The 25,018-nt window shown below is 32.7% G+C and overlaps 1 protein-coding gene across 1 annotated transcript in view; it reads right to left on the bottom strand.

Moving 5' to 3' along the window:
- Window positions 1-25,018, bottom strand: part of SI (sucrase-isomaltase) — a 99,156-nt gene that overhangs the window by 73,982 nt on the left and 156 nt on the right. The window contains exons 2-12 of the mRNA XM_024763611.1: window positions 24,066-24,202; window positions 22,362-22,479; window positions 21,960-22,069; window positions 15,069-15,220; window positions 13,705-13,876; window positions 12,173-12,272; window positions 11,121-11,233; window positions 7,997-8,122; window positions 7,011-7,142; window positions 6,804-6,923; window positions 569-682 (exon numbers count right to left, since the gene is read on the bottom strand). Of these exons, the coding sequence (XP_024619379.1) occupies window positions 569-682; window positions 6,804-6,923; window positions 7,011-7,142; window positions 7,997-8,122; window positions 11,121-11,233; window positions 12,173-12,272; window positions 13,705-13,876; window positions 15,069-15,220; window positions 21,960-22,069; window positions 22,362-22,479; window positions 24,066-24,202 (1,394 nt within the window). The remainder of the gene's footprint in view (window positions 1-568; window positions 683-6,803; window positions 6,924-7,010; window positions 7,143-7,996; window positions 8,123-11,120; window positions 11,234-12,172; window positions 12,273-13,704; window positions 13,877-15,068; window positions 15,221-21,959; window positions 22,070-22,361; window positions 22,480-24,065; window positions 24,203-25,018) is intronic.

Below are 25,018 nucleotides of genomic sequence, written 5' to 3' on the forward strand. Positions count from 1 at the left end.
AAAAAAAAAAAAAAAAATAGTGTTTTCCTTTAATAACTTTACCAGTAATCTAGGATATTATTTGTTTGTTGTTGTTGTTTACCTTGAGATAAAACACTTAACCTATTGCCGATTTTGATTTGTTCCACTTAATAACTTACTAAAAAGAAAGTTTCTAAAGGCTGAGAGCTTATTTAAGTTCATGTTGCTGCAATTGCTTGACTACTGCAGACTTTAGTAAAAGTTTTTGAAGTTGCACTACTATAGGCTAATCTCCAAATTTTGTTAACTCTTTTCAACATAAATTATTAGTCATAAAGGTACAACACCTTAGTGACAGAAATGAACTTTATCCTATAAAGTATATTACTGGATAAGAAAAATCTCAATTTACAGTTTTTGGTTTGTATTCTTTTTCTGACCCATGAACATGACAGGTATGATATTTATACATTCTAGAAAAATATAAGAACATTATTTTTATGTTCAATATGTTATAAAATATTTTTTGTCAACTTAATAATCATTTTTATGGAAAAATAATTCTGTGCTCATTGTCCAAAATCACAAGTCTAAAGTAACCACTTACAATCCAAAGTCCATCATAATTCACTTGTTGATGGAAAATACTGCATTCATTTGCCCACCATTCTATGCAGTTTGGATTAGTGAAATCAGGATATACTGTTAATCCTGGCCATACCTGGAAGAATAGATCATTCACATATATACATAAATAAAAGGAAACATAAATAAATGAAAATTCAAAATTAATGAAAAATCAAATTGAATGAAGAAGAGTAAAAAATTATTGAAGTTATGGCATTGTATTTCTTTACGTATATGTGATCCATGCACCATCTATATTTACAATAATCTCAGGTCTACTTTAAAGTTCATTTAAGGGAAAGTATTGATAGTTAAAATAAAGAGAGAGCGAGAACATGAAGCATTTAAGTTGGGAAAAATATAAGAATATGGGATGCAGCTGCTATTTTGACTTCACTAATTTATTTTTTAGCATCTAGTGGGTTAAGTTAAAAAACAAATAAACAAAAACTGTATAATATATTCATTGTCTGACAAAAGAAATTACATTAGTTCATTTCCAAAGACATTTGTTTCCAAGAAATTCAAGCAAAAGTATTCCTTGTGTATTTATTTTTATTTAACAAGTGTGAATATAATTTTTATTGTGTGCTGCGGACTGTTCCAAGTGCTTTTAGTTATTAATTCATTAAATCTTCATTAGAACTTTAGGAGATAGGTACTAATTTTATCATCACTTTACAGCTGAGGTAAGTAGTATAATTAAACCCATTTTACAGATGGGAGAAGTGATGAACAGAGAAGTTTTTCAAGGTCACACCGCTACTAAGTGGTACAGAAGGAATTCAAATCTAGGCAATCTCATATCTGATTCCACACTATTAAACACTACATATACTCTGTTACTCTTTTATGATTTATGCTTCTTCAAATTATTTTACTTACTATTTAAAATAATGACATTCAACAAGAGGAATTCAATTTCAGATATATTGGGATAAATAATATTGTTGTATATCCAAATCATGCATATTGGCTATCTTATCTGTCCATATTCAATAGAACAGGTCATAACAAAATGTATTCTGTGAGATATTAATGGGCATTATGGGGAGGAATATTGTGTTTTGTTTCCTGATGGAGCTCATAATTATTTGAAGAAAACTTTCAGTAGTAATTTTAACTTTGATGAATGTGATGGTCAGGATATTCTTTATTATTGTAAATAATTATTGTAAATAATATAATAATAATATTATTATTGTAAATAATAAAATGTTTTTATAAATTGATATTTTCTCCTGTTTTATTTCCTTTGATTAAATAACAGAAGTGGAATTATCAAGTCAATGTATCTAGAATCAGTTTTTTTTTTGTTCCTTTGTTTTATTATTCAAGCAGAAAGTCACAAAAATTATAATCATCCTCATCAGTTCACTCAGTCCCATGTAATTAATTGTTTTCATCTTGATCTTTTGTTCGCACTTTTATGAATTCATCAGTTTTCCATTAGAGTTCTGAAAATGCTTATTCATTCAGTTCAGCAGTATAGTCAGTTACCAGAAACCTGTACTTGTCAGAGTCTTATCCATGAATTCCTTGAAGATGAAACCCTTTCATAGGAACACTTTTGCAAAAGCAACAGAGTACACCCAGAACTATCTCTAAATGATAAAAGACTTAAAAATGACCACAGTTAAAAATTTGAAGTTCATAATAACGTAATTGACAAGGAAATTTAGTTATTTCTGAGATATACATTTTAAGGTAATAACTAGAATTATGACTTATAACATTATACCAGAACATATAAGATTTTTAGGAATTTCATGTAATATCTGAAACATTTATATTAACATATTTCCATACAAATAAACCAAAGAAAGTTTAGTTCTTTATTTGAATTTTATTTTATTTATTTTTTTATACAGCAGGTTCTTATTATTCGTCAATTTTATACACATCAGTGTATACATGTCAATCCCAAGCGCCCAATTCAGCACACCACCATCCCCACACTCCTGCGGCTTTCCACCCTTGGCATCCATACGTTTGTTCTCTACATCTGTGACTCAACTTCTGCCCTGCAAACCAGTTCATCTGCACCACTTTTCTAGGTTCCACATACATGCGTTAATATACGATATTTGTTTTTCTCTTTCTGACTTACTTCACTCTGTATGACAGTCTCTAGATCCATCCACGTCTCTACAAATGACCCAATTTCGTTCCTTTTTATGGCTGAGTAATATTCCATTGTATATATGTACCACATCTTCTTTATCCATTCGTCTGTCGATGGGCATTTAGGTTGCTTCCATGACCTGGCTATTGTAAATAGTGCTGCAATGAACATTGGGGTGCATGTGTCTTTTTGAATTATGGTTTTCTCTGGGTATATGCCCAGTAGTGGGATTGCTGAATCATATGGTAATTCTATTTTTAGTTTTTTAAGGAACCTCCATACTGTTCTCCATAGTGGCTGTATCAATTTACATTCCCACCAACAGTGCAGGAGGGTTCCCTTTTCTCCACACCCTCTCCAGCATTTGTTGTTCGTAGATTTTCTGATGATGCCCATTCTAACTGGTGTGAGGTGATACCTCATTGTAGTTTTGATTTGCATTTCTCTAATAATTAGTGATGTTGAGCAGGTTTTCATGTGCTTCTTGGCCATCTGTGTGTCTTCTTTGGAGAAAAGTCCATTTAGGTCTTCTGCCCATTTTTGGATTGGGTTGTTTGTTTTTTTAATATTGAGCTGCATGAGCTGTTTATATATTTTGGAGATTAATCCTCTGTCTGTTGATTCATTTGCAAACATTTTCTCCCATTCTGAGGGTTGTCTTCTCATCTTGTTTATGGTTTCCTTTGCTGTGCAAAAGCTTTTAAGTTTAGTTTCCTTAGGTCCAATTTGTATATTTTTGTTTTTATTTCCATTACTCTAGGAGGTGGGTCAAAAAAGATCTTGCTGTGATTTATGTCAAAGAGCGTTGTTCCTATGTTTTCCTCTAAGAGTTTTATAGTGTCTGGTCTTACATTTAGGTCTCAAATCCATTTTGAGTTTATTTTTGTGTACGGTGACAGGGACTGTTCTAATTTCATTCTTTTACTGTAGCTGTCTTTTATGTAGCTGTCCAGTTTTCCCAGCACAACTTATTGATATTGAAGAGACTGTCTTTTCTCCATTGTATATCCTTGCCTCCTTGTCATAGATTAGTTGACCATAGGTGTGTGGGTTTATCTCTGGACTTCCTATCTTGTTCCATTGATCTATGTTTCTGTTTTTGTGCCAGTACCATATTGTCTTGATTACTGTAGTTTTGCAGTGTAGTCTGAATTCACGGAGTCTGATTCCTCCAGCTCCGTTTTTTCCCCTCAAGACCGCTCTGGCTATTCGGGGTCTTTTGTGTCTCCATACATATTTTAAGATTTTTTGTTCTAGTTCTGTAAAACATGCCATTGGTAATTTGATAGGGATTGCATTGAATCTGTAGATTGTTTTGGGTAGTATAGTTATTTTCAAAATATTGATTCTTCCAATCCAAGAACATGGTATATCTCTCCATCTGTTGTTATCATCTTTAATTTCTTTCATCAGTGTCTTATAGTTTTCTGCATACAGGTCTTTTGTCTCCCTAGGTAGCTTTATTTCTAGGTATTATTTTCCATTTGTTGCAATGGTAAATGGGAGTGTTTCCTTAATTTCTCTTTCAGATTTTGCATGATTAGTGTAGAGGAATGCAAGAAATTTCTGTGCATTAATTTTGTATCCTGCAACTTTACTAAATTCATTGATCAGCTCTAGTAGTTTTTTGGTGGTAATTTTAGGATTCTTTATGTATAATATCATGTCATCTGCAAACAGTGACAGTTTTACTTCTTTTCCAATTTTTATTCCTTTTATTTCTTTTTCTTCTCTGTTGCCGTGGTAGGACTCCCAAAACTATGTTGAATAATAGTGGTGAGAGTGGGCAACCTTGTCTTGTTCCTGATCTTAGAGGAAATGCTTTCAGTTTTTCACCATTGAGAATGATGTTTGCTGTGGGTTTGTCATATATGGCCTTTATTATGTTGAGGTAGGTTCCCTCTATGACCACTTTCTGGAGAGTTTTTATCATAAATTGGTGTTGAGTTCTGTCAAAAGCTTCTTCTGCATCTATTGAGATGATCATATGGTTTTTATTCTTCAATTTGTTAATGTGGTGTATCACATTGATTGATTTGCGTATATTGAAGAATCCTTGCATCCCTGGGATAAATCCCACTTGATCATGGTGTATGATCCTTTTAATGTGTTGTTGGATTCAGTTTGCTAGTATTCTGTTGAGGATTTTTGTATCTATATTCATCAGTGATATTGGTCTGTAATTTTCTCTTTTTCTAGTATCTTTGTCTGGTTTTGGTATCAGGGTGATGGTAGCCTCATAGAATGAGTTTGGGAGAGTTCCTTCCTCCATAATTTTTTGGAAGAGTTTGAGAAAGATGGGTGTTAGCTCTTCTCTAAATGTTTGATAGAATTCACCTGTGAAGCCATCTAGTCCTGGACTTTTGTTTGTTGGAAGATTTTTAATCACAGTTTCAATTTCATTACTTGTGATTGGTCTGTTCACATTTTTTATTTCTTCCTGGTTCAGTCTTAGAAGGTTATACCTTTCTAAGAACTTGTCCATTTCTTCCTGGTTGTCCATTTTGTTGGCATAGAGTAGCTTGTAGTGTTCTCTTAGGATGCTTTGTATTTTTGCAGTGTCTGTTGTTATTTCGCCTTTTTCATTTTTAATTTTATTGATTTGAGTCCCCTCCCTCTTTTTCTTGATGATTCTGGCTAATGGTTTATCAATTTTGTTTTTCTTCTCAAAGAACCAGCTTTTCGTTTTATTGATCTTTGCTATTGTTTTCTTAGTTTCTCTTTCATTTATTTTTGTTCTGATCTTTATGATTTCTTTCCTTCTGCTAGCTTTGGGTTTTGTTTGTTCTTTTTTCTCTAGTTCCTTTTATGTAAGGTTAGATTGTTTATTTGAGATTTTTCTTGTTTCTTGAGGTAGGCTTGTATACCTATAAACTTCCCTCTTAGAACTGCTTTTGCTGCATCTCATGGGTTTTGGATCATCGTGTTTTCATTGTCATTTGTCTCTAGGTATTTTTTGATTTCCTCTTTGATTTCTCCAGTAATCTCTTGCTTATTTAGTAACGTATGGTTTAGCTTCCATGTGTTTGTGTTTTTTATGTTTTTTTCCTTGTAATTGATTTCAGGGAAATCAGCGTTGTGGTCAGAAAAGATCCTTGGTTTGATTTCAATTTTCTTAAATTTACTTAGGCTTGATTTGTGACCCAAGATGTGATCTATCCTGGAGAATGTACCATGTGCCCTTGAGAAGTGTAATCTGCTGTTTTGTGATGGAATGTCCTATAAATATCAATTAAATCTATCTGGTCTATTGTGTTATTTAAAGCTTCTGTTTCCTTGTTTATTTTCATTTTGGATGATCTGTCCATTCGTGTAAGTGAAGTGTTAAAAGTTCCCCACTATTATTGTGTTACTGTCGATTTCCTGTTTTATAATTGTTAGCAGTTGCCTTATGTATTGAGGTGCTCCTATGTTGGGTGCATATATTTTTATAATTGTTGTATCTTCTTCTTGGATTGCTCCCTTGATCATTGTGTAGTGTCCTTCCTTGTCTCTTGTAACATTCTTTATTTTAAAGTCTATTTTATCTGATATGAGTTTTTGATATGTCTTATAAAGTTGTCTCCAAAAGAATATTTGTTCTGGTTAAAAATTATGCCTTTTGGAGCTAGGCTGTTTCCTGACACTGCTCCTTATTAATTCTCTGACATGAGGAAAGTTACCTTACCTCTTTCAAATTCACTTTTTTCCACATGTAAAGTAATAATTTTAATCATAGCTATCTTATGATTTCATTGTGAAGATGTACACTATAAATCTTATTACCCAGCATTTAAGTACTCAGTTTATACATACAATTATTTTACATCAAATGATCAGAATTCTACAATAATCCAAATAATTTATCATATTTTTTATCATTAGTTTTGTTTATGTCACTGAAAATTATCTTTCTACAAAAACTGTTTTAGAGATAATTGAAATATTTCCTCTAAAATTTCTCTATGCAGTTAAATATCAAATCCAGATTTGAAAGGAAATAAAATCACACACACACACACAAACTCACATACACACACACTCAGAAACACCTTGATGTTGCACAACAGAAAATCTGAGCAACACAAACTTAATGAATATCATGCTTTACCTCTCCAATAATTGCTGTAGTCCCATCTGACTCATTTACCCACACATTTTGTGCAGTTCCCCTTTCATAGGTTTCATATGCTGCTCCATTGGCACGTTTCTCTATGGAAATTGCAGGGTCCTAATAATTGAGAAAAGAAACTATAGAAAATCAATTAATTTACAAATGTGTAAATAGTAAAAATTAATATATTTAATCAGTTATTACCAAGATGATGACATATTTCTGCCCATGGTCATGCAAATCTTGAACAAATTCAGGGAGGCCATTAAATGCAACTTGATCATAAGTAAAGTCTTTCTTGTCTTCCATATAGTCAATATCAGTGACCTGTGTATCCTGAAAATTAGCAGAGTATATTTCAATAAACAGTACTGAAAGAAGCCTCTAATCACCTCAACCTTTAAGTCCAAAGAATTTATATTATAAATATAATGATTAAAAAGTAAATGAACTTAGGGCTTCCCTGGTGGAGCATTGGTTGAGAGTCCGCCTGCCGATGCAGGGGACATGGGTTCGTGCCCCGGTCTGGGAAGACCCCACATGTCGTGAAGCGGCTAGGCCCGTGAGCTATGGCCACTGAGCCTGCACGTCCGGAGTCTGTGCTCCACAATGGGAGAGGCCACAACAGTGAGAGGCCCGCGTACCGCAAAAAAAAAAAAAAAAGTAAATGAACTCTCTTTTATTTCACTAAAGACACAATGATGTTGCTTATAAAACTAGTTTTTCTAATTCTAAAGTACAAAAACATTAAATGATTATTCACATTTGTTTCAGTTATGATCACTGGGTATGTATTAGGTCAATATATATACATATATATATGTATATGTACATATATGGGTTCTTTGTATAAAAAAAACTGCACATTACATAAAATACATTAAAATTTTATTACATTAAAAAGTATATAAGCTCTAAAAATAAAGTATATTTAAAAAACTGACTATAATTTTGTTCACACTTCAACATGTGTTCTAGTGTAGTATAACTCATAATCAGTTCTCAAAATTCAGGTAGGCCTATACATTGCATATGGACATAATGTGTACTTTATCATTAAAAAAGCAGCTTAATAATTTATATTTATATCTATATGGTATATATGATAATCCTGACAATTTCCTACACTTATTATTACATGACAACATTTAACTTGAAATATATTCCCACAAACCTTTCATCCTACTTACAAATGGTATGCCAGCTTCCCGATTTCTTTGTACCACTTCTTTCACTACATCAAGTGACTTATAATTCCAGCGACTAAGTTGGAATCCAAGACTCCAATATGCTGGCATTGTTGGTCGTCCAATGAGCTTGAAGTAAATGGATATTTAATTAGTCTCAATAATGAATATTAGAAATAAATATTAATATTCTTCTTATTGTTACATCTCTAACACTGATTTGAGTTTAATTATATATTTTAAACAAAGATTTTGTGTCTGCATTCTAAATGTGTCCTGGATATTCTCTTAGAATTTTGTTATGAAACACTTCGCAAGTTTATGTTCTGTCACTCATCTTTTGTTAATTTTGTGTTAAAAAATCAGAAAGGTAGCACTTAAAAAAGTAGCATCTACAAAAGTATATTTTGCCCTGCATGGAAAGTTAAAAAAGAGAATAAAATAATAGCATTAAAGAGATTTGAGAAAAAGAAAATTGTCCCACCACACTCCCACTTCTTGTAGCAACAAAATGAATGAATGAATGAATGATCATCACATAAGAAAAAAGTGATGTTTAAAAGTATACAATTTCTATTCCCTTGCATCTTGGCACTTATTTCTCTCTGAGTTTGCAAAAATATTAATAAAATATATTTCTACAAGGATCCCAGGCAGTTATTTCATAAGGTACTTATATTCCCATGTAGGACATTGGTTTCTTCCCTCCACCAAGGACCAAATGGGCCCTTCTCCTCCCACTCTCTGGTGGCCCAAGCAGGCTCACTGCAAACTCACAACAGAGCACCAGTGTCTCATCACAACAGAGCACAGGATTTTGCACATGGAAAGATGAGTGCAACTGATATTAAGTTTTTTCACCAAAAACTAAGTATTAGGTTACATTAAGACAAATATCTTATTTGGCATGATGGGTTTTCTTTGGTTTAGGTATTTATATATATATGTTTATATATATGTATCTTTATGTAATATGCATTTTTTTGGATCCATGATTTCTTCATCATATATGTCTAAAAAGTGCTATGGACAAGACGGGAATAAAGACGCAGACCTACTAGGGAATGAACTTGAGGATATGGGGAGGGGGAAGGGTAAGCTGGGACAAAGTGAGAGAGTGGCATGGACATATATACACTACCAAATGTAAAATAGATAGCTAGGGGGAAGCAACCGCATAGCACAGGGAGATCAGCTTGGTGCTTTGTGACCACCTAGAGAGGTGGGATAGTGAGGGTAGGAGGGAGGGAGACGCAAGAGGGAAGAGATATGGGGATATATGTGTATGTATAACTGATTCACTTTGTTATAAAGCAGAAAGTAACACACTATTGTAAAGCAATTATATTCCAATAAAGATGTTAAAAAAAAGTGCTATGTAAAAATAAAAAAAAATACTCAGGTTATTGTATTCTATTCAATTTAAGCATTCAATTAATTTTTAAAAACTTGGTATCAAATAAAAATCCCCCAAAACTCCGTATGTTTAAACTCTATTCATAAACACCTTATGTTCCATTGAACTTCTTTAAAGATTTGGACATGTGATTGAAATTTCTGTGTGTGTGTATGTATTATATGTATCACATAATTTATTTTCATAGAAGTGTATAAAACATATTTTATTACATATATTAATTTATGTACTATTCATCTTATACCTTATATGTATATATTATCTTTAAACCTTATGAAACGATCTAGTCATTCAAATGCATTATGTTTTAAATTTTGACATACTGGGACCACTAATGTATTAATTTATACAGAGAGGATAATTTGTTTTCCTTCAAACAAGAAGTAGTTTCTTTTGTCTCTCTCTACATAATTTGAGCCCCATTGAAATGCAGCAGTGATTAATAGTGCTATATTCTATACAAGTCATCTATCTTATTCTTTAAATTCAAGCTTCTACAAGTCTGCCCATAAAATGATGTATGCAAGTGGACTGCTATATCACATGAATGCTGCATTCTCATGTCAAACATGACTCAAACTCAACTACTGCTGACGACAGACTTTACCCAGCATGTAATAGACAACTATCCCAAATAATACTTCACAAATAAAATATCAAATTCTTACAAAAATGTGCTGTCCCCTCTTTTGATGGTGTGATAACTGTATATAATAACCATGATTTCATATTATAGAGACTGTAAATCTTGTTGCCTTTCTGAAATTCACATTTATGAACAGCAATTTGGGAATTGCTAGACATTGTAAATTATTCAATTGTGTAAAACCCTACCTACACTTATTTCAGGTTTTTAGATCCTAACTAAAGTTTTTGATAGTAATTGCTTCTCTTTTGAGATCATTTTGAAAATGGGACTTATATGTCAAGAGATTTATCAATAAAACAAGATGTTATAAATAGGACTATTCTTAAATCTTGTATCTATAAAAATGATTTTTCATAATAACACCAGAAATTATATACACTAACAGTCACAGGAGAACAATTTACATGGGAGAAACGTCTAGAATTAGGCTCAAAATAAGCCTTGGATGCCTCAACTTTCTAAGGTCCATCTTGGGCTTAGGTACACTAAGATGCTATTTAATAGGTAAATGAGAGTTGTTTAGACATAACCTCAAGAAGTTAAGACTTCAGACTATGTTTCAATATCTGTCCTTCTAAGTCTGAGTGTCAGAGCCAATTTTCCTGGAATTTACCTATGGTACATTAACAGTAAGTTTCACTAGCCTTCCTCATAACTCACTTGCCTCTAAGATTCTTATCAAAGGGATGTATGACCTATATGTCCATTATATATCCTCAGACTCAAAGATAAGATACTTCCTTTTGTTTTATCCCACCAAAGAAGGTCATGAATAAGTAAAGATTTAATATGCAACATCTCAAAGGAATCCAACTACTGAACTCACCTACCTAGAAGTAAGAAACAACTTGATATCTGAAATGTAGACATCTAAATATACCTAGGTGTCACTGTATAACAAAAACAAAAATAAAAACCACTTTCTCATATCTGAAAAATGGTACAGTTTAAAAATATATTTAGCTAAGAGGCCTCAAATATCTTAGCTAAAATCATTTTAATATGTAGACATGTTTGAAAGTATGGTAGAAAAAAAATTATAAAATAAACCTGAAACATACCTCTTGATACTGTTGAACTACTTGTTCTGGAGTATCTCCTAGAAAAATGTAAAAGTCCAGAATGCCACCTGTAACTCTGTAAGTTACTATTGGAGTAGGCTGGATGAAAATCTCTACAAAACAAAAATTGGAGAAGCATATGTAAATAGTAAACATGTACATGTGATAAAATAATTGCAATGTCTATTTAAAGTACTTTGTATTAATCACATAGTTTTACAGTTTTTTTTAATAATTAAGATAAGGTATTGAAGATAAGAATATAGGAGAAAAGTGGAATGCCACCATACATAAGGTTTAAGATAGGATATTCCAGAGCTGCCTTTTACAGATGTTGGCAAAAGCTCCTCTAGAAACTGCTTAGCAGGGGACAGAGGATACATCTTTTTACAACAAAAAGATTTCTTTTCAAAATTGCATTTCAATTAGTTATTTTAATTGAAGATTCTGTGAAAGATCATGTTATCACATGTTGATTCCTAAGAAAAAAACTACATAGGTTTTTAATTTGTCTATATGCAAGACATAGTAATTGTCTGTATAACCATATGGTATACAGCTCTTGCTTGAATTTTTGTAGTTTTTACTATCACTGATTCACCTATCCAATTGAGGTATTGCATTATTCACAACATTAAAAAACAAAAGGTTCTACACTACTTGAATTATGATAAACTTAAAAAAAAATCATTCTTCCTTTTTATCCCCAGATAGACCTTTCTCTTTTTTATCTGGAGTGACATATTAACTTATCTTAACAAATGAGGCTATGTGAATGGGAATATTCATTTGCATGGATGTGTTCAGTGTTCCTCTGCAGGGAAAATGAAGTGCCCGAATATCACAATACAGCATACTTTCCCCCAGACAGAAGCACAGATATGCAAAAATCCATGTCTCACTAACTACAAAACATGCTTATAATAATTTCACCTTCTAAATCAGTAACAACAAAGTTTACTCTGGTATACAATACCTATGATTGGAATAAAGAAAGCAGTTAAAACATTTCAAGTCTCATTTAAATATATTAGCAGATAAATTACTCTTACCCATTGCATTGCTGTTCATTAAGAAAACACCAAATGACTTTCCAGAAGTATCTTCAATGCACATGAAGAATGTTTGATGGCCATATAAATTATTATTATTCTATAAGGCATAAATTTATTTAAAATAAAAAGATTATACACTGAAAATGGACTTTATGGATTCCAATTTATTCTTGTAATTTACTCTTCATATTTAACTTACTCCCATACTCCTATAACAATTTTCTCTATATAAGTACCATATGAAATATTGTAGCACAAAAAACATTGAACCTATTTTAATTATTAATACATTAAGATATAAATATATAACTATATATTATACTATTAATAGTTTACTTTCCTTCATGTTTTATTATGATTAAATGAGTTTTAATAAGATATTAATCAACTATACTTCAATTTAAAAAAAAAAGCTGTCTGTGATAGGGTAATAGCATGCTTATCCATTATGTCTCATGTATGCCCAAGGTATTGCAGGGAATTACAAAATGATGTCCACCCTCATAGAACTTTTGCAGTACAGTGGTTGAGAGCTGATGAGTAGATGAAGTGGTGGAGGAAAATTGGAAATGAACTAAAAAAGTGAAAGAAGAAAGGCTTCTTGACTGATTGGGTATGGAAGTTCAAAGGAAAGATGTATGAAAATAGCTATGAGGTATTTATTAGCCTGGTGTTTATTATAGACAGTGATGCTGTAAACAAAGATTGGCAAAATTTATTAATATTTTTGTATGAAATGAGGGTCTTTAAAACAATAACTCACATTCATTTTGAGGAATGAAAGAGCATCAGCATTTTAAAAATCATTAACATTTGACTCAAAGCAATCATGAATGAATAAAAAAAGAGTTTTTTTAATGGTATGGTCTTTGTCCCGAAGAGTCACATATTCTAGAAGTACAGACAAATGTATATACAAATAATACACTGTGATGGTTATCATATTAAAATATGAATAAAGGGTTAGAAAGTAAAGATTAATTCTGCATGGAGGAGTTTGGGAAAAGTTATTAGGAGGTGAAACCAACCGAACTATCAATGACTTGTATAAATGATAAAGAACTTCAAGGTTTAGCACGTACAAAGAGAACCAAGCTCTTGTGAAAATATGTGAACTTAAGAAAGATGATCATATGTTATGGTAAAGGAAAAAGTGGGTATAGATGCAGGACATGATGTTCAATAGATAGGCAGACACCATATCATACGAAGCCATGTAGAACAAGGTGTTTGGAATTATTCCTGTGCAATAACTAACCCTGGATAGGTTTAAGTACAAGAGTGGAATGATAAAATATAAAAGTGAAAGTCAAAAGAAAACATTCATAAATTGAAAATATCTTTTTAAATATTCATAAAATCAGTTGGTCACTTAATTATTTTAGGACTTTGATATCAATCCTCACCCCTAAAGTAAACAAGCTTCTGGAATGTGTATCACTGACATCAAATAAATGATGGTTTCAAATAGGCTAAAATTATCCTCAAATATACCTATTTTATTTATAACAAGAAAGAGAGTGGCTTACATCACCAGGAAGTTGATCCCGAGTAAAAATTGGCCATGTTTTCCAATATAAATCATGACGAAATCTCTTATGAATATGTTCCCCAATACCATAAATATATTCACTGGAAAGTCTGGCTGAGATCTGTAAATACTGGTCAGAGTATACCAGTGGACCAATGCTGGTGTCAAACCTGTAGTATGAAATAAATAAATAAATGAGCTAGAAACATATAAAATGTTCTACTAAATACAGGTCTATATTATCATCCAGAATATTTCATTTTAAATATGTCAGTCTTTAGCTGTGATCAATTCTTAGTAACACATGAATTTTATACCATAACCAGAACTTGTTAATTCCATCAACACAATTTGTTTCATCATCATCAATATGATTCTTCACATGCATTCTCTCCTTTTATCTTCACCAAAATCCTAAAGCATAACTACCATTAAAAATTTCATTTCACAAATGACACAAATTGGACAAATTTATTCATGTTTTCAAGGTTAGGCAGCAGAGCCAAATTTCAGACATAGTTCTGCTTTGCTACAGAGACAGAGTTTTAAAATACAGTACTATACTTGTTTCTGCACCTCTAATATACATATTAAAATTAAGTTCAAAATTATTTTTCCAAAAACAGAAAGGTTACATGTTTTATGCATATCAAATATATACTATGAGAAATGTTAAACAGCATTTCTTTTGTGATTTAACATAAACTCAATAACAAGTTATTAAAATATATTTGCAGAAAATAATTGCTGAGATTCAGTCTTGACAATTATTTAATTAACCTTTCTTGGAGATTCAAGGGTTATAATCTTGAAAGTTATTAAATTCTTTGCAACAAGTATCCCTCAAAATACATTTATAATGAAGGCATTCAGGTAATATTTAAATTAATATATGTATAGTAATTTAAATTTATTATATGTTAATATATACTCAATTTAATTTCATACATATATATGAAAAATCCTCTAATTGTACTATGGAAATTCATCACTCTCTGCTTAGTAACTATTTGATGCTACAAATTGACAACAGAATATGATAAATAATGGGGAAAAGACACAACAGGAGTTTTAAGTATGCAAAAATATAAACAAGGCTTAGATTGTATCAGTGATGCTCTTCACCTTCAACTTTGGTTGGCCCCATTTCTATACTTTCATTCATGTTCTTGTTCCTTTCTTCCATGAGAAATTAAAATCCCTTTAACATTATAATCTTTAAAACATGTACACCCACCCTCTTTTGGAAGGAAATTTAATCTTTCTGAAAATGCCTTAAAATTAAGACTTTCATAATTCTATGATGATATAATAAAAGTGACCAATTATTTAATCTTTTATTAATATAAAATAATTACTCACAAAAGTCTATCATTGCTTTTTCTATAAACTTTAATGCTAAATGGATTGTCTATAACCTTCACATCATACAGTGTATCAGAAGCTGCAGTTCCACTAAATTCTTTTACAAACTGATGAGGAACTTCATATCTTCTATTATTTGGATCAGTAATCTGCAAAGATTTCGAAAAATTAGCATTATTTGATTCAAAACTGTTATTTAATTTTTCAATTCTGAACTAAGTATTAAATGCGAGTTCTAAATATGAAATAATAAACTAAATAATTTTATAGATGAGCTATTAATCTAGTCATAAACTTAACTTTAATATTGCTGAATGGATATGTACAGAATAAACTGTAAAAGAATTAATAGAATTAGTTGGTCATAATGGTACTAAATCAAATAAAAATTTTTATTGACCAATATAAAAAAATAATGATAGTATTACTACATATTGATTCTTGAATACTGGGATTTTGTAATTTAATTATCCTTGTTACATTTCAGTGATCACCTGCTTAAAACTCCTGCAAGAATTTTGAATTCTGTTTAAAATAAAATCTTAATTTTTGTGAAATTGTGGCTAAAAGGTAATGTACAAAGGATATAGTGTTTTCACTGCCAAATCCAAAAGACGATACTAATAAACTACTTGGTAAAATAATAGCAGAAATTAATTTCTTTACAATCATGACTACAGCACTCCCTCTTGTGAGAACACTGGAATCACAACTAATTAATGAACAGTCATCAGCAGGAAGACATTGGAACTCACCAAAAAAATACCCAACATCCAAAGACAAAGGAGAAGTCTCAGTGAGATGGAAGGATGGGTACAATCACAATAAAAATCATATCCCATAAGCACTGGGTAGGTGACTCACAAACTGGAGAACAATTATACCACAGAAGTCTACCCACTAGAGTGAAGGTTCTGAGCCCCGCAGCAGGCTCCTGAGCCTAGGGGTCTGGCAATGTGATGAGGAATTCCCAGAGAATCAGACTTTGAAGGCTAGTGGGATTTGATTGCAGAACTTCAACAGGACTGAGGGAAACAGAGACTCTACTCTTGGAGGGCACACACAAAGTAGTGTGCACATAAGGACCCAGGAGAAAGGAGCAGTGACCTCATAGGAGACTGAACCAGACCTACCTGCTGGTTTGGAGGGTCTCCTGCAGAGGCGGGGGGTGGCTGTAGCTCACCATGGGGACAAGGACACTGGCAGCAGAAGTTCTGGGAAGTACTCCTTGGCATGAGCCCTCCCAGAGTCTGCCATTAGCCCCACCAAAGAGCCTGTAGCCTCCAGTGCTCAGTCACCTCAGGCCAAACAACCAACAGGGAGGGAACTCAGCCCCACCTACCAGCAGACAAGTGGATTAAAGTTTTACTGAACTCTGCTGACCAGAGTAAAACCTAGCTCTACCCACCACCAGTCCCTCCCATCAGGAAGCTTGCACAAGCCTCTTAGATGACCTCATCCACCAGAAGGCAGACAGAAGAAACAAAAAGAACTACAATCCTGCCACCTGTGGAAGGAAAACCACATTCACAGAAAGAGAAACAAAATGAAAAGGCAGAGGACTATGTACCAGATGAAGGAACAAGATAAAAACCAGAAAAACGCTAAATAAAGTGGAGATAAGCAACCTTCCAGAAAAAGAATTCAGAATAGTGATAGGGAAGATGATCCAGGATCTTGGAAAAAGAAAGGAGGCAAAGATTGAGAAGGTGCAAGAAATGTTTAACAAAGACCTAGAGGAATTAAAGAACAAACAGACATAGATGAACAATACAATAACTGAAATGAAAAATACACTAGAAGGAATCAATAGCAGAATAACTGAGGCAGAAGAACGGATAAGTTACCTAGAAGGCAAAATGGTAGGCTTCACTGCCATGGAACAGAATAGAGATAAAAGAATGAAAAGAAATGAAGAGAGCCTAAGAGACATCTGGGACAATATAAAATGCACCAACACTTGCAATATAGGGGTCCCAGAAGGAGAAGAGAGAAAGGACCCCAGAAAATATTTGAAGAGATTATTGTCAAAAACTTCCCTAACGTGGGAAAGGAAATGGCCACCCAAGTCCAGGAAGTGCAGAGAGTCCCAGGCAGGATAAACCCAAGGAGAAACCAGCCAAGACACATGGTAATCAAATTGACAAAAATGAAAGGAAAAGAAAAACTATTAAAAGCAACAAGGGAAAAATTACAAGATACAAGGGAAATCCCATAAGGTTAACAGCTAATTTCTTAGCAGAAACTCTACAAGCCAGAAGGGAGTGGCATGATATATTTTAATGATGAAAGGAAAGAAAAAATATTTTCTTTCTAAAGGAAAGAACCTGCAACCAAGATTACTCTACCCGGCAAGGATCTCATTCAGATTCGATGGAGATATCAAAGCTTTACAGACAAGCAAAAGCTAAGAGAGTTCAGCACCACCACACCAGCTCTACAACAAATGCTAAAGGAACTTTTCTAACTGGGAAACACAAGAGAAGAAAAGGACCTACAAAACAAACCCAAAACAATTAAGAAAATGGTAACAGGAACATACATATTGATAATTACCTTAAAAGATATGGATTAAATGCTCTAACCAAAAGACACAGATTCACTGAAAGGATACAAAAAGAAGACAAACATATATGCTGTCTACAAGAGACCCACCTCAGACCTAGGGACACATACAGACTGAAAGTGAGGGGTTGGAAAAATATTCCATGCAAACGGAAATCAAAAGAAGTAGAAATACTTATATCAGATAAAATAGACTTTAAAATCGAGAATGTTAGAAGAGACAAGGAAGGACACTACATAATGATCAAGGGATCAGTCCAAGAAGAAGACGTAACAATTATAAATACATATGCACCCAACATAGCAGCACCTCAATAAATAACAGCTATAAAAGAGGGAATTGACAGTAACACAACAATAGTGGGGGACTTTAACACCTCACTTACACCAATGGACAGATCATCCAGACAGAAAATTAATAAGGAAACAAGCTTTAAATGACACAATAGACCAGATAGATTTAATTGATATTTATAGGACATTCCATCCAAAATCAGCAGATTACACTTTCTTCTCAAGTGCACATGGAACATTCTCCAGGATAGATCACATCTTGGGTCACAAATCAAGCCTCAGTAAATTTTAAAAAATTGAAATTATATCAAGCATGTTTTCTGACAACAACGCTATGGCATTAGAAATCAATTACAGGGACTAAAACGTAAAAAACACAAACACATGGATGCTAAACATTATGTGGATAAATAACCAAGGGATCACTGGAGAAACCAAAGAGGAAATCAAAATATATCTAGAGACAAATGACAATGAAAACACGATGATCCAAAACCCATGGGATGCAGCAAAAGCAGTTCTAAGAGGGAAGTATATAGCAATACAATCCTACCTCAAAAAACAAGAAAAACCTCAAACAGTCTAACCTAAACCTAAAGGGACTAGAGAAGGAAGACCAAACAATACCCAAAGTTAGTAGAAGGAAAGAAATCATAAATATCAGAGCAGAAATAAATGAAATAGAAACAAAGAAAACAATAGCAAAAATCAATACAACTAAAAGCTGGTTCTTTGAGATGATAAACAAAATTGATAAACCTTTAGCCAGACTCATCAAGAAAAAGAGGGAGAGGACCCAAATCAATAAAATTAGAAATGAAAAGGAAAAGTTACAATGGACACTGCAGAAATACAAACATCATAAGAGATGACTACAAGCAAATTTATGCCAATAAAATGGACAACCTGGAAGAAAAGGACAAATTCTTAGACAGCTATAAGCTTCCAAGACTGAACCAGGAAGAAATAGAAAATACGAGCAGACCAATCACAAGCACTGAAATTTGAACTGTGATTAAAATCTTCCAACAAACAAAAGTCCAGGACCAGATGGTTAAAGTGAATTCTATCAAACATTTAGAGAAGAGCTAACACCCATCTTTCTCAAGCTCTTCCAAAAAATTGCAGAGGAAGGAACACTCCCAAACTCATTCTACGAGGCCACCATCACCCTGATACCAAAACCAGAAGAAAGAAAATGACACGCCAACATCACTAATGAATATAAGTGCAAAAATACTCAGCAAAATACTAGCAAACAGAATACAACAACTCCTTAAAAGTGTCATACACCACATTAAGTGGGATTTTTCCCAAGGATGAAAGGATTCTTCAATATACACAAATCAATCAATGTGATACACCATATTAACAAACTGAAGAATAAAAAACATATGATCATCTCAGTAGATGCAGAGAAAGCTCTCAACAAAATTCAACACCGATTTATGACAAAAACCCTCCAGAAAGTGGGCATAGAGGGAATCTAACTCGACATAATAAAGGCCATATACGACAAACCCACAGCAAACATCATTCTCAATGGTGAAAAACTGAAAGCATTTCCCCTAAGATCAGGAACAAGACAAGGATGTCCATTTTCACCACTATTATTCAACATAGTTTTGGAAGTCCTAGCCATGGCAATCAGAGAAGACAAAGAAACAAAAAGAATAAAAATTGGAAAAGAAGTAAAACTGTCACTGTTTTCAGATGACATGATACTATACATAGATAATCCTAAAGATGCCACCAGAAAACTGCTAGAGCTAATCAATGAATTTTATAAAGTTGCAGGATACAAAATTAATTCACAGAAATCTCTTGCATTCCTCTACACTAATGATGCAAAATCTGAAAGAGAAATTAAGGAAACACTTCCATTTATCATTGCAACAAAATGAGTAAAATACCTAGGAATAAACCTACCTAAGGAAGTAAAAGACCTGAACTCAGAAAACTATTAGACACTGATGAAAGAAATCAATGATGACACAAACAGATGGAGAGATATACCATGTTCTTGGATAGGAAGAATCAATATTGTGAAAATGACTATTCTACCTAAAGCAATCTACAGATTCAGTGCAATCCCTATCAAATTACCAAAAGCATTTTTTACAGATCTAGAAAAAGAAAATTTTTAAATTTGTATGGACACAAAAGACCCTGAATAGCCAAAGCAATCTTGAGGGGAAAAACAGACCTAGAGGAATCAGACTCGCTGACTTCAGACTATACCACAAATCTATGGTAATCAAGACAATATGGTATTGGCACAAAAACAGATCAATGGAAAAGGATAGAAAGGCCAGAGGTAAACCCACGCACCTATTGTCAACTAATCTATGACAACGGAGGCAAGGATATACAATGGCAAAAAGACAGTCTCTTCAATAAGTGGTGCTGAGAAGACTGGACAGCTACATGTAAAATAATGAAATTAGAACACTCCCTAACACCATACACAAAAATAAACTCCTAATGGATTAAAGACCTAAATGTAACACAGGACACTATAAAACTCTTAGAGGAAAACATAGGAAGAACACTCTTTGACATAAATCACAGCAAGATCCTTTTCGACCCACCTCCTAGAGTAGTGGAAATAAAACCAAAAATAAACAAATGGGACCTCATGAAACTTAAAAGCTTTTGCACAGCAAAGGAAACTATAAACAAAATATAATGACAACCCTCAGAATGGGAGATAACTTTTGCAAACGAATCAACAAAAAAAGGATTAATCTCCAAAATATATAGACAGCTCATTCAGCTCAATAAAAATAAAAAAACAATCTAATCAAAAAATGGGCAGAAGATCTAAACAGACATTTCTCCAAAGAAGACATACAGACGGCCAAGAGGCACATGAAAAGCTGCTCAACATCACCAATTATTAGAGAAATGCAAATCAAAACTACAATGAGGTATCACCTCACACCGCTTAGAATGGGCATCATCAGAAAATCTATAAACAACAAATGCTGGAGAGGGTGTGGAGAAAAGGGAACCCTCTTGCACTCTTGGTGGGAATGTAAATTGATACAGCCACTATGGAGAACAGTATGGAGGTTCCTTAAAACCTAAAAATAGAACTACCATATGACCCAGCAATCCCACTACTGGGCATATACCCAGAGAAAACCATAATTCAAAAAGACACATGCACCCCAATGTTCATTGCAGCACTATTTACAATAGCCAGGTCATGGAAGTAACCTAAATGCCCATCGACAGACAAATGGATAAAGAAGATGTGGTACATATATACAATGGAATATTACTCTCATAAAAAGGAATGAAATTGGGTCATTTGTAGAGATGTGGATGGACCTAGAGACTGTCATACAGAGTAAAATAAGTCAGAAAGAGAAAAAGAAATACTGTATAGGAACGCATATATGTGTAATCTAGCAAAACGGTACAGATGAACCGGTGTGCAAGTCAGAAATAGAGACACAGATGTAGAGAACAAATGTATGGACACCAAGGGGGGAAAGTGGGGGTGGAGGGTTGTTGTGGTGGGATGAATTGGGAGATTTGGATTGACATATATGCCCTAATATGTATAAAATAGATAACTAATAAGAACCTGATGTATAAAAAAATAAAATTCAAAAAGAAATCATGACTAGAAGTGATATCAGTAAAAAGAACTAGAGAGTGTGTCACATTGATATAGAACAATTAACATCTTTCTCAAATTAAATTTAAAACTAATGTTTTATCACAGTCTTTAGTTGAATAACAAAAATTGCTAAAGTTTTTTGAGTGTTTATTCTCAGGACACTGTACCAAGTATTTTACATTGACTATATTATTAAATTCTCCAAAAACTACTGCCAGAGAAAATTTTCTTATGTTATATTTGAGTAGACAGTCTCAGAGAAGTGGAGTAAAGAGTCTAAACTAGTTTTTTGCTTTGGAATAAATATTTATTAAGAGGGAAATGTTTTGTTGGGGTGAAAAGTCTATTCATAATGTGTTTTATTAATAACTTTTCTTTAGAAATCTCAAAGACCAAACCTTGAACCGGAAACGCTTGGGTGTCTGACTTTGAGTTGTGAGAAGAACAGTGTTAATGTCATTTCCAAATAGTGTTGGTGAAGGTATCCTGTTTAATTTGGCTTCAAGTCCTTAAAGAAAGAAAAAATGTTTGCATAATTATGACTTTATTTACAAAGATTAATAAGTATTAAATATTTTCACATTTTCTAATTTTCTTTCCTGTCACATATAATGACTTTGTTTTTTCATTTGGAAGATACAATCATGCAAAAAATGTCCTTAATATACCAAATTGAACATTTTTGTGTACATATTTCCCATTTGATTTTATTTAAGATATCTTTCCAAAGAAAAATTTTAAATGTACTTTTTTCATTCAACGTAAAATATGTTGGATCATCATGATAGAACACTTCTCACCAGTATTTGTTGATGTTGTTCCCTCAGCATTATAGCCATGGTTATCTACGAAGAAGCACCAAGGAATAACAGAATTATTCCATGGCCTCCAGCAGCAACCTCGAGCTGCACAAAGTGTCTGATAAAACATTTATTAAAGGAATCATGGGGTTAGTATTGTTATCATATGGGTCAATCTCTACTTTTTAAACATACACTCATTCCAATAAATGTTGGAGTGAATGTTTAAAAAAAATCTTATTTCTTCAAATATATAATGTGCTAAAATATCATTTATCCTTTTGTTCCTTTCACTTGGAAGAAATATAAATATTTGATGAATTGAATTAATTATACCCTATCCGAGACTGATGTTCTGAGTTGTGATTTATCAGATTTACATATCAATACATATTATTGTAAGCTCATGTTATTTTAAAGGTTCCTGCCCTCTGGATAATTACAGTCTATTCTGTTGTCATGTAGTCAATGCAGAAGAACTAAAATATTTATTGTGTACCAATTATGTATCAAGTTGCAAGTGAGGCTATAAAGATGAAGATATGGCCCTAAACTTAAGTCTACATAAAATGTTTAAGGTAGTTATTTCCAGAAAATTAGTTCAATGTGATTTAAACTAGTTTGTGCCAGTTGTTGCAACATCCAATGAATAAAGTAAAATACTAAATTCTCAGTAATTTTATGATCTATATGGAAAGTTTATATGAAGTGGAAGAAAAATTATATATGTTTATAGTAAAAGTTGAGTCACATGGTGCTGCTGTGTGTTAACATTGGTATAATCAAAAATCTATTTAATATTTAAATTTATTAGTGTGACATGTTTTCATAATTTGAATGCTTGTGAGCTTTTTCTTCTTGGTTATTTGTCTTGAAAAAAATGTTAAAAGCCTCCACTTTCACCAGCTGACAGTATACATGTTAACTTCTCTCCTATTTTTAACATCAAATTAAAATGGCATCAGGTACACATACACACACGTGTGCACCCATACACATGCAAATATGTATATTGCAAATGAGAGCAAATAGGAGCTGAGCATTTTGGAGGGTCATTACCTAACAGAATCTAAAGTATGTGTGACTTTTGATATAGACATTGCAAAATGGGAATACACACACACACACACACAAATTCACTCATTGACATTTTAATCTCACGCAAGTTATGAAGACCAAGGGAGAGTCAAGGTTATGTGAATCCATTCAGTTACACTTACTTTTCTCCATTTGAGCCCCTTCTCCCCAATTACCAAATAATAAAAATAAATAATTTTTAAAAATTAGAAGAATCAAAGTTACTTAGTTTTCCACAGACTATTCTTAATGTTATCATCACAAATACTTTAATAGAATGTAGATTTCTTTCTCAAATGTTCTATATTGTCAAAGGTTATACATTTTTTTTAAGAAGTAGATTGGAGAGGATAGAATTTCATGAAGATTTATATTTTAACAATAGCTTGTTAAGCATGGGAAAATATTAACTTGTTAATTTGAATTGAAAGGAAGTACAGAAAAGCAAGCTCAGTAATTTCCATTATCTCTCATCTGTTCATACATAAATACAATAAAAAGAATGCAGCCTAATTAATGGCTAGAGTTTTAAAAATATGGAATTGATCCAATAGTAAATAATTATCTTAATATAATTATCATACTATATATCTATTCATAAAAATATTAAAGACTTTTGTTGCAGACCTGTGTTGGAAATTGTTCTGGAATGCAGTTTATTCTCTCATTGATAAGATCATTTAGCACACTTGGACATTTTCCTGAACCAGGATACACAGTGGTTGTGTGAATGGTAGCAGGGGTTGAGGTAGAACCACTGACTTCTGGGAAAGAAAAAGGTCAATGAAAGAAAACATCCTTTTAAATTAATTTTTCAAGTAACAAATACATTGAAAGTATTCATAAATGTATATATAATGAAAATTAACATAAACTTTGCATTTAAATAAACCCCACAAATTCAAGTCCTAGTCACCAAAAGGGAAAGATCCAAATGATATTTAAAACTGTCAAAGCCCTGTTGACTGTTCCTTCAGAGAATCAAAATACATTCACAGGAGGTCTTGAGGTAGATTCAAAAGGAAACAAAATGTATATTCCCACTGTGCTTAAAAATTGTGTTTTAGAGATGAAGAAAGAAGGTGAAGAAACATGGGTAGAAATATTCAGAAAAAAAAAAAATAAACGTTTCAAGCCTGTTTCATTCCTGCTACCTGTTTTTCTCATACAACGTCTCTCTTCTTAATAAAAAATTAAGCCTATGACAAAGAGATTATCCCCCTAAATTTCCCCCCTGCCTCCCTGCAGGTGTCTGAAACCCAGAGCAAAACCCCACTAATGAGATTTCCTACTAGTTAGAAGAACCTCACTGGTAACTATAGATGATTATTCCACTGTTCATTAACATCCTGATCCTTTCGCCTCTTTGCTATTTCTTAAGGAACACAATATGGGGAAGGCCATTAATATCAAAGCACATAGATTCCTTAATTACAATGATGCTTCATTGAAAAACCTGCAATATAATGGATAGAAAAAGTTGGAGTAATTGTGTAACATACCTGAGACCTTTCTTCATGCATTTCATCTCATATAGATTACTTTTCAAAATCCATAATTATTATGTAGTAAACTTTATC

Source organism: Neophocaena asiaeorientalis, unplaced genomic scaffold (assembly GCF_003031525.2).
Source record: "Neophocaena asiaeorientalis asiaeorientalis breed wild unplaced genomic scaffold, Neophocaena_asiaeorientalis_V1.1 scaffold395, whole genome shotgun sequence".
Lineage (NCBI taxonomy): Eukaryota > Metazoa > Chordata > Mammalia > Artiodactyla > Phocoenidae > Neophocaena > Neophocaena asiaeorientalis.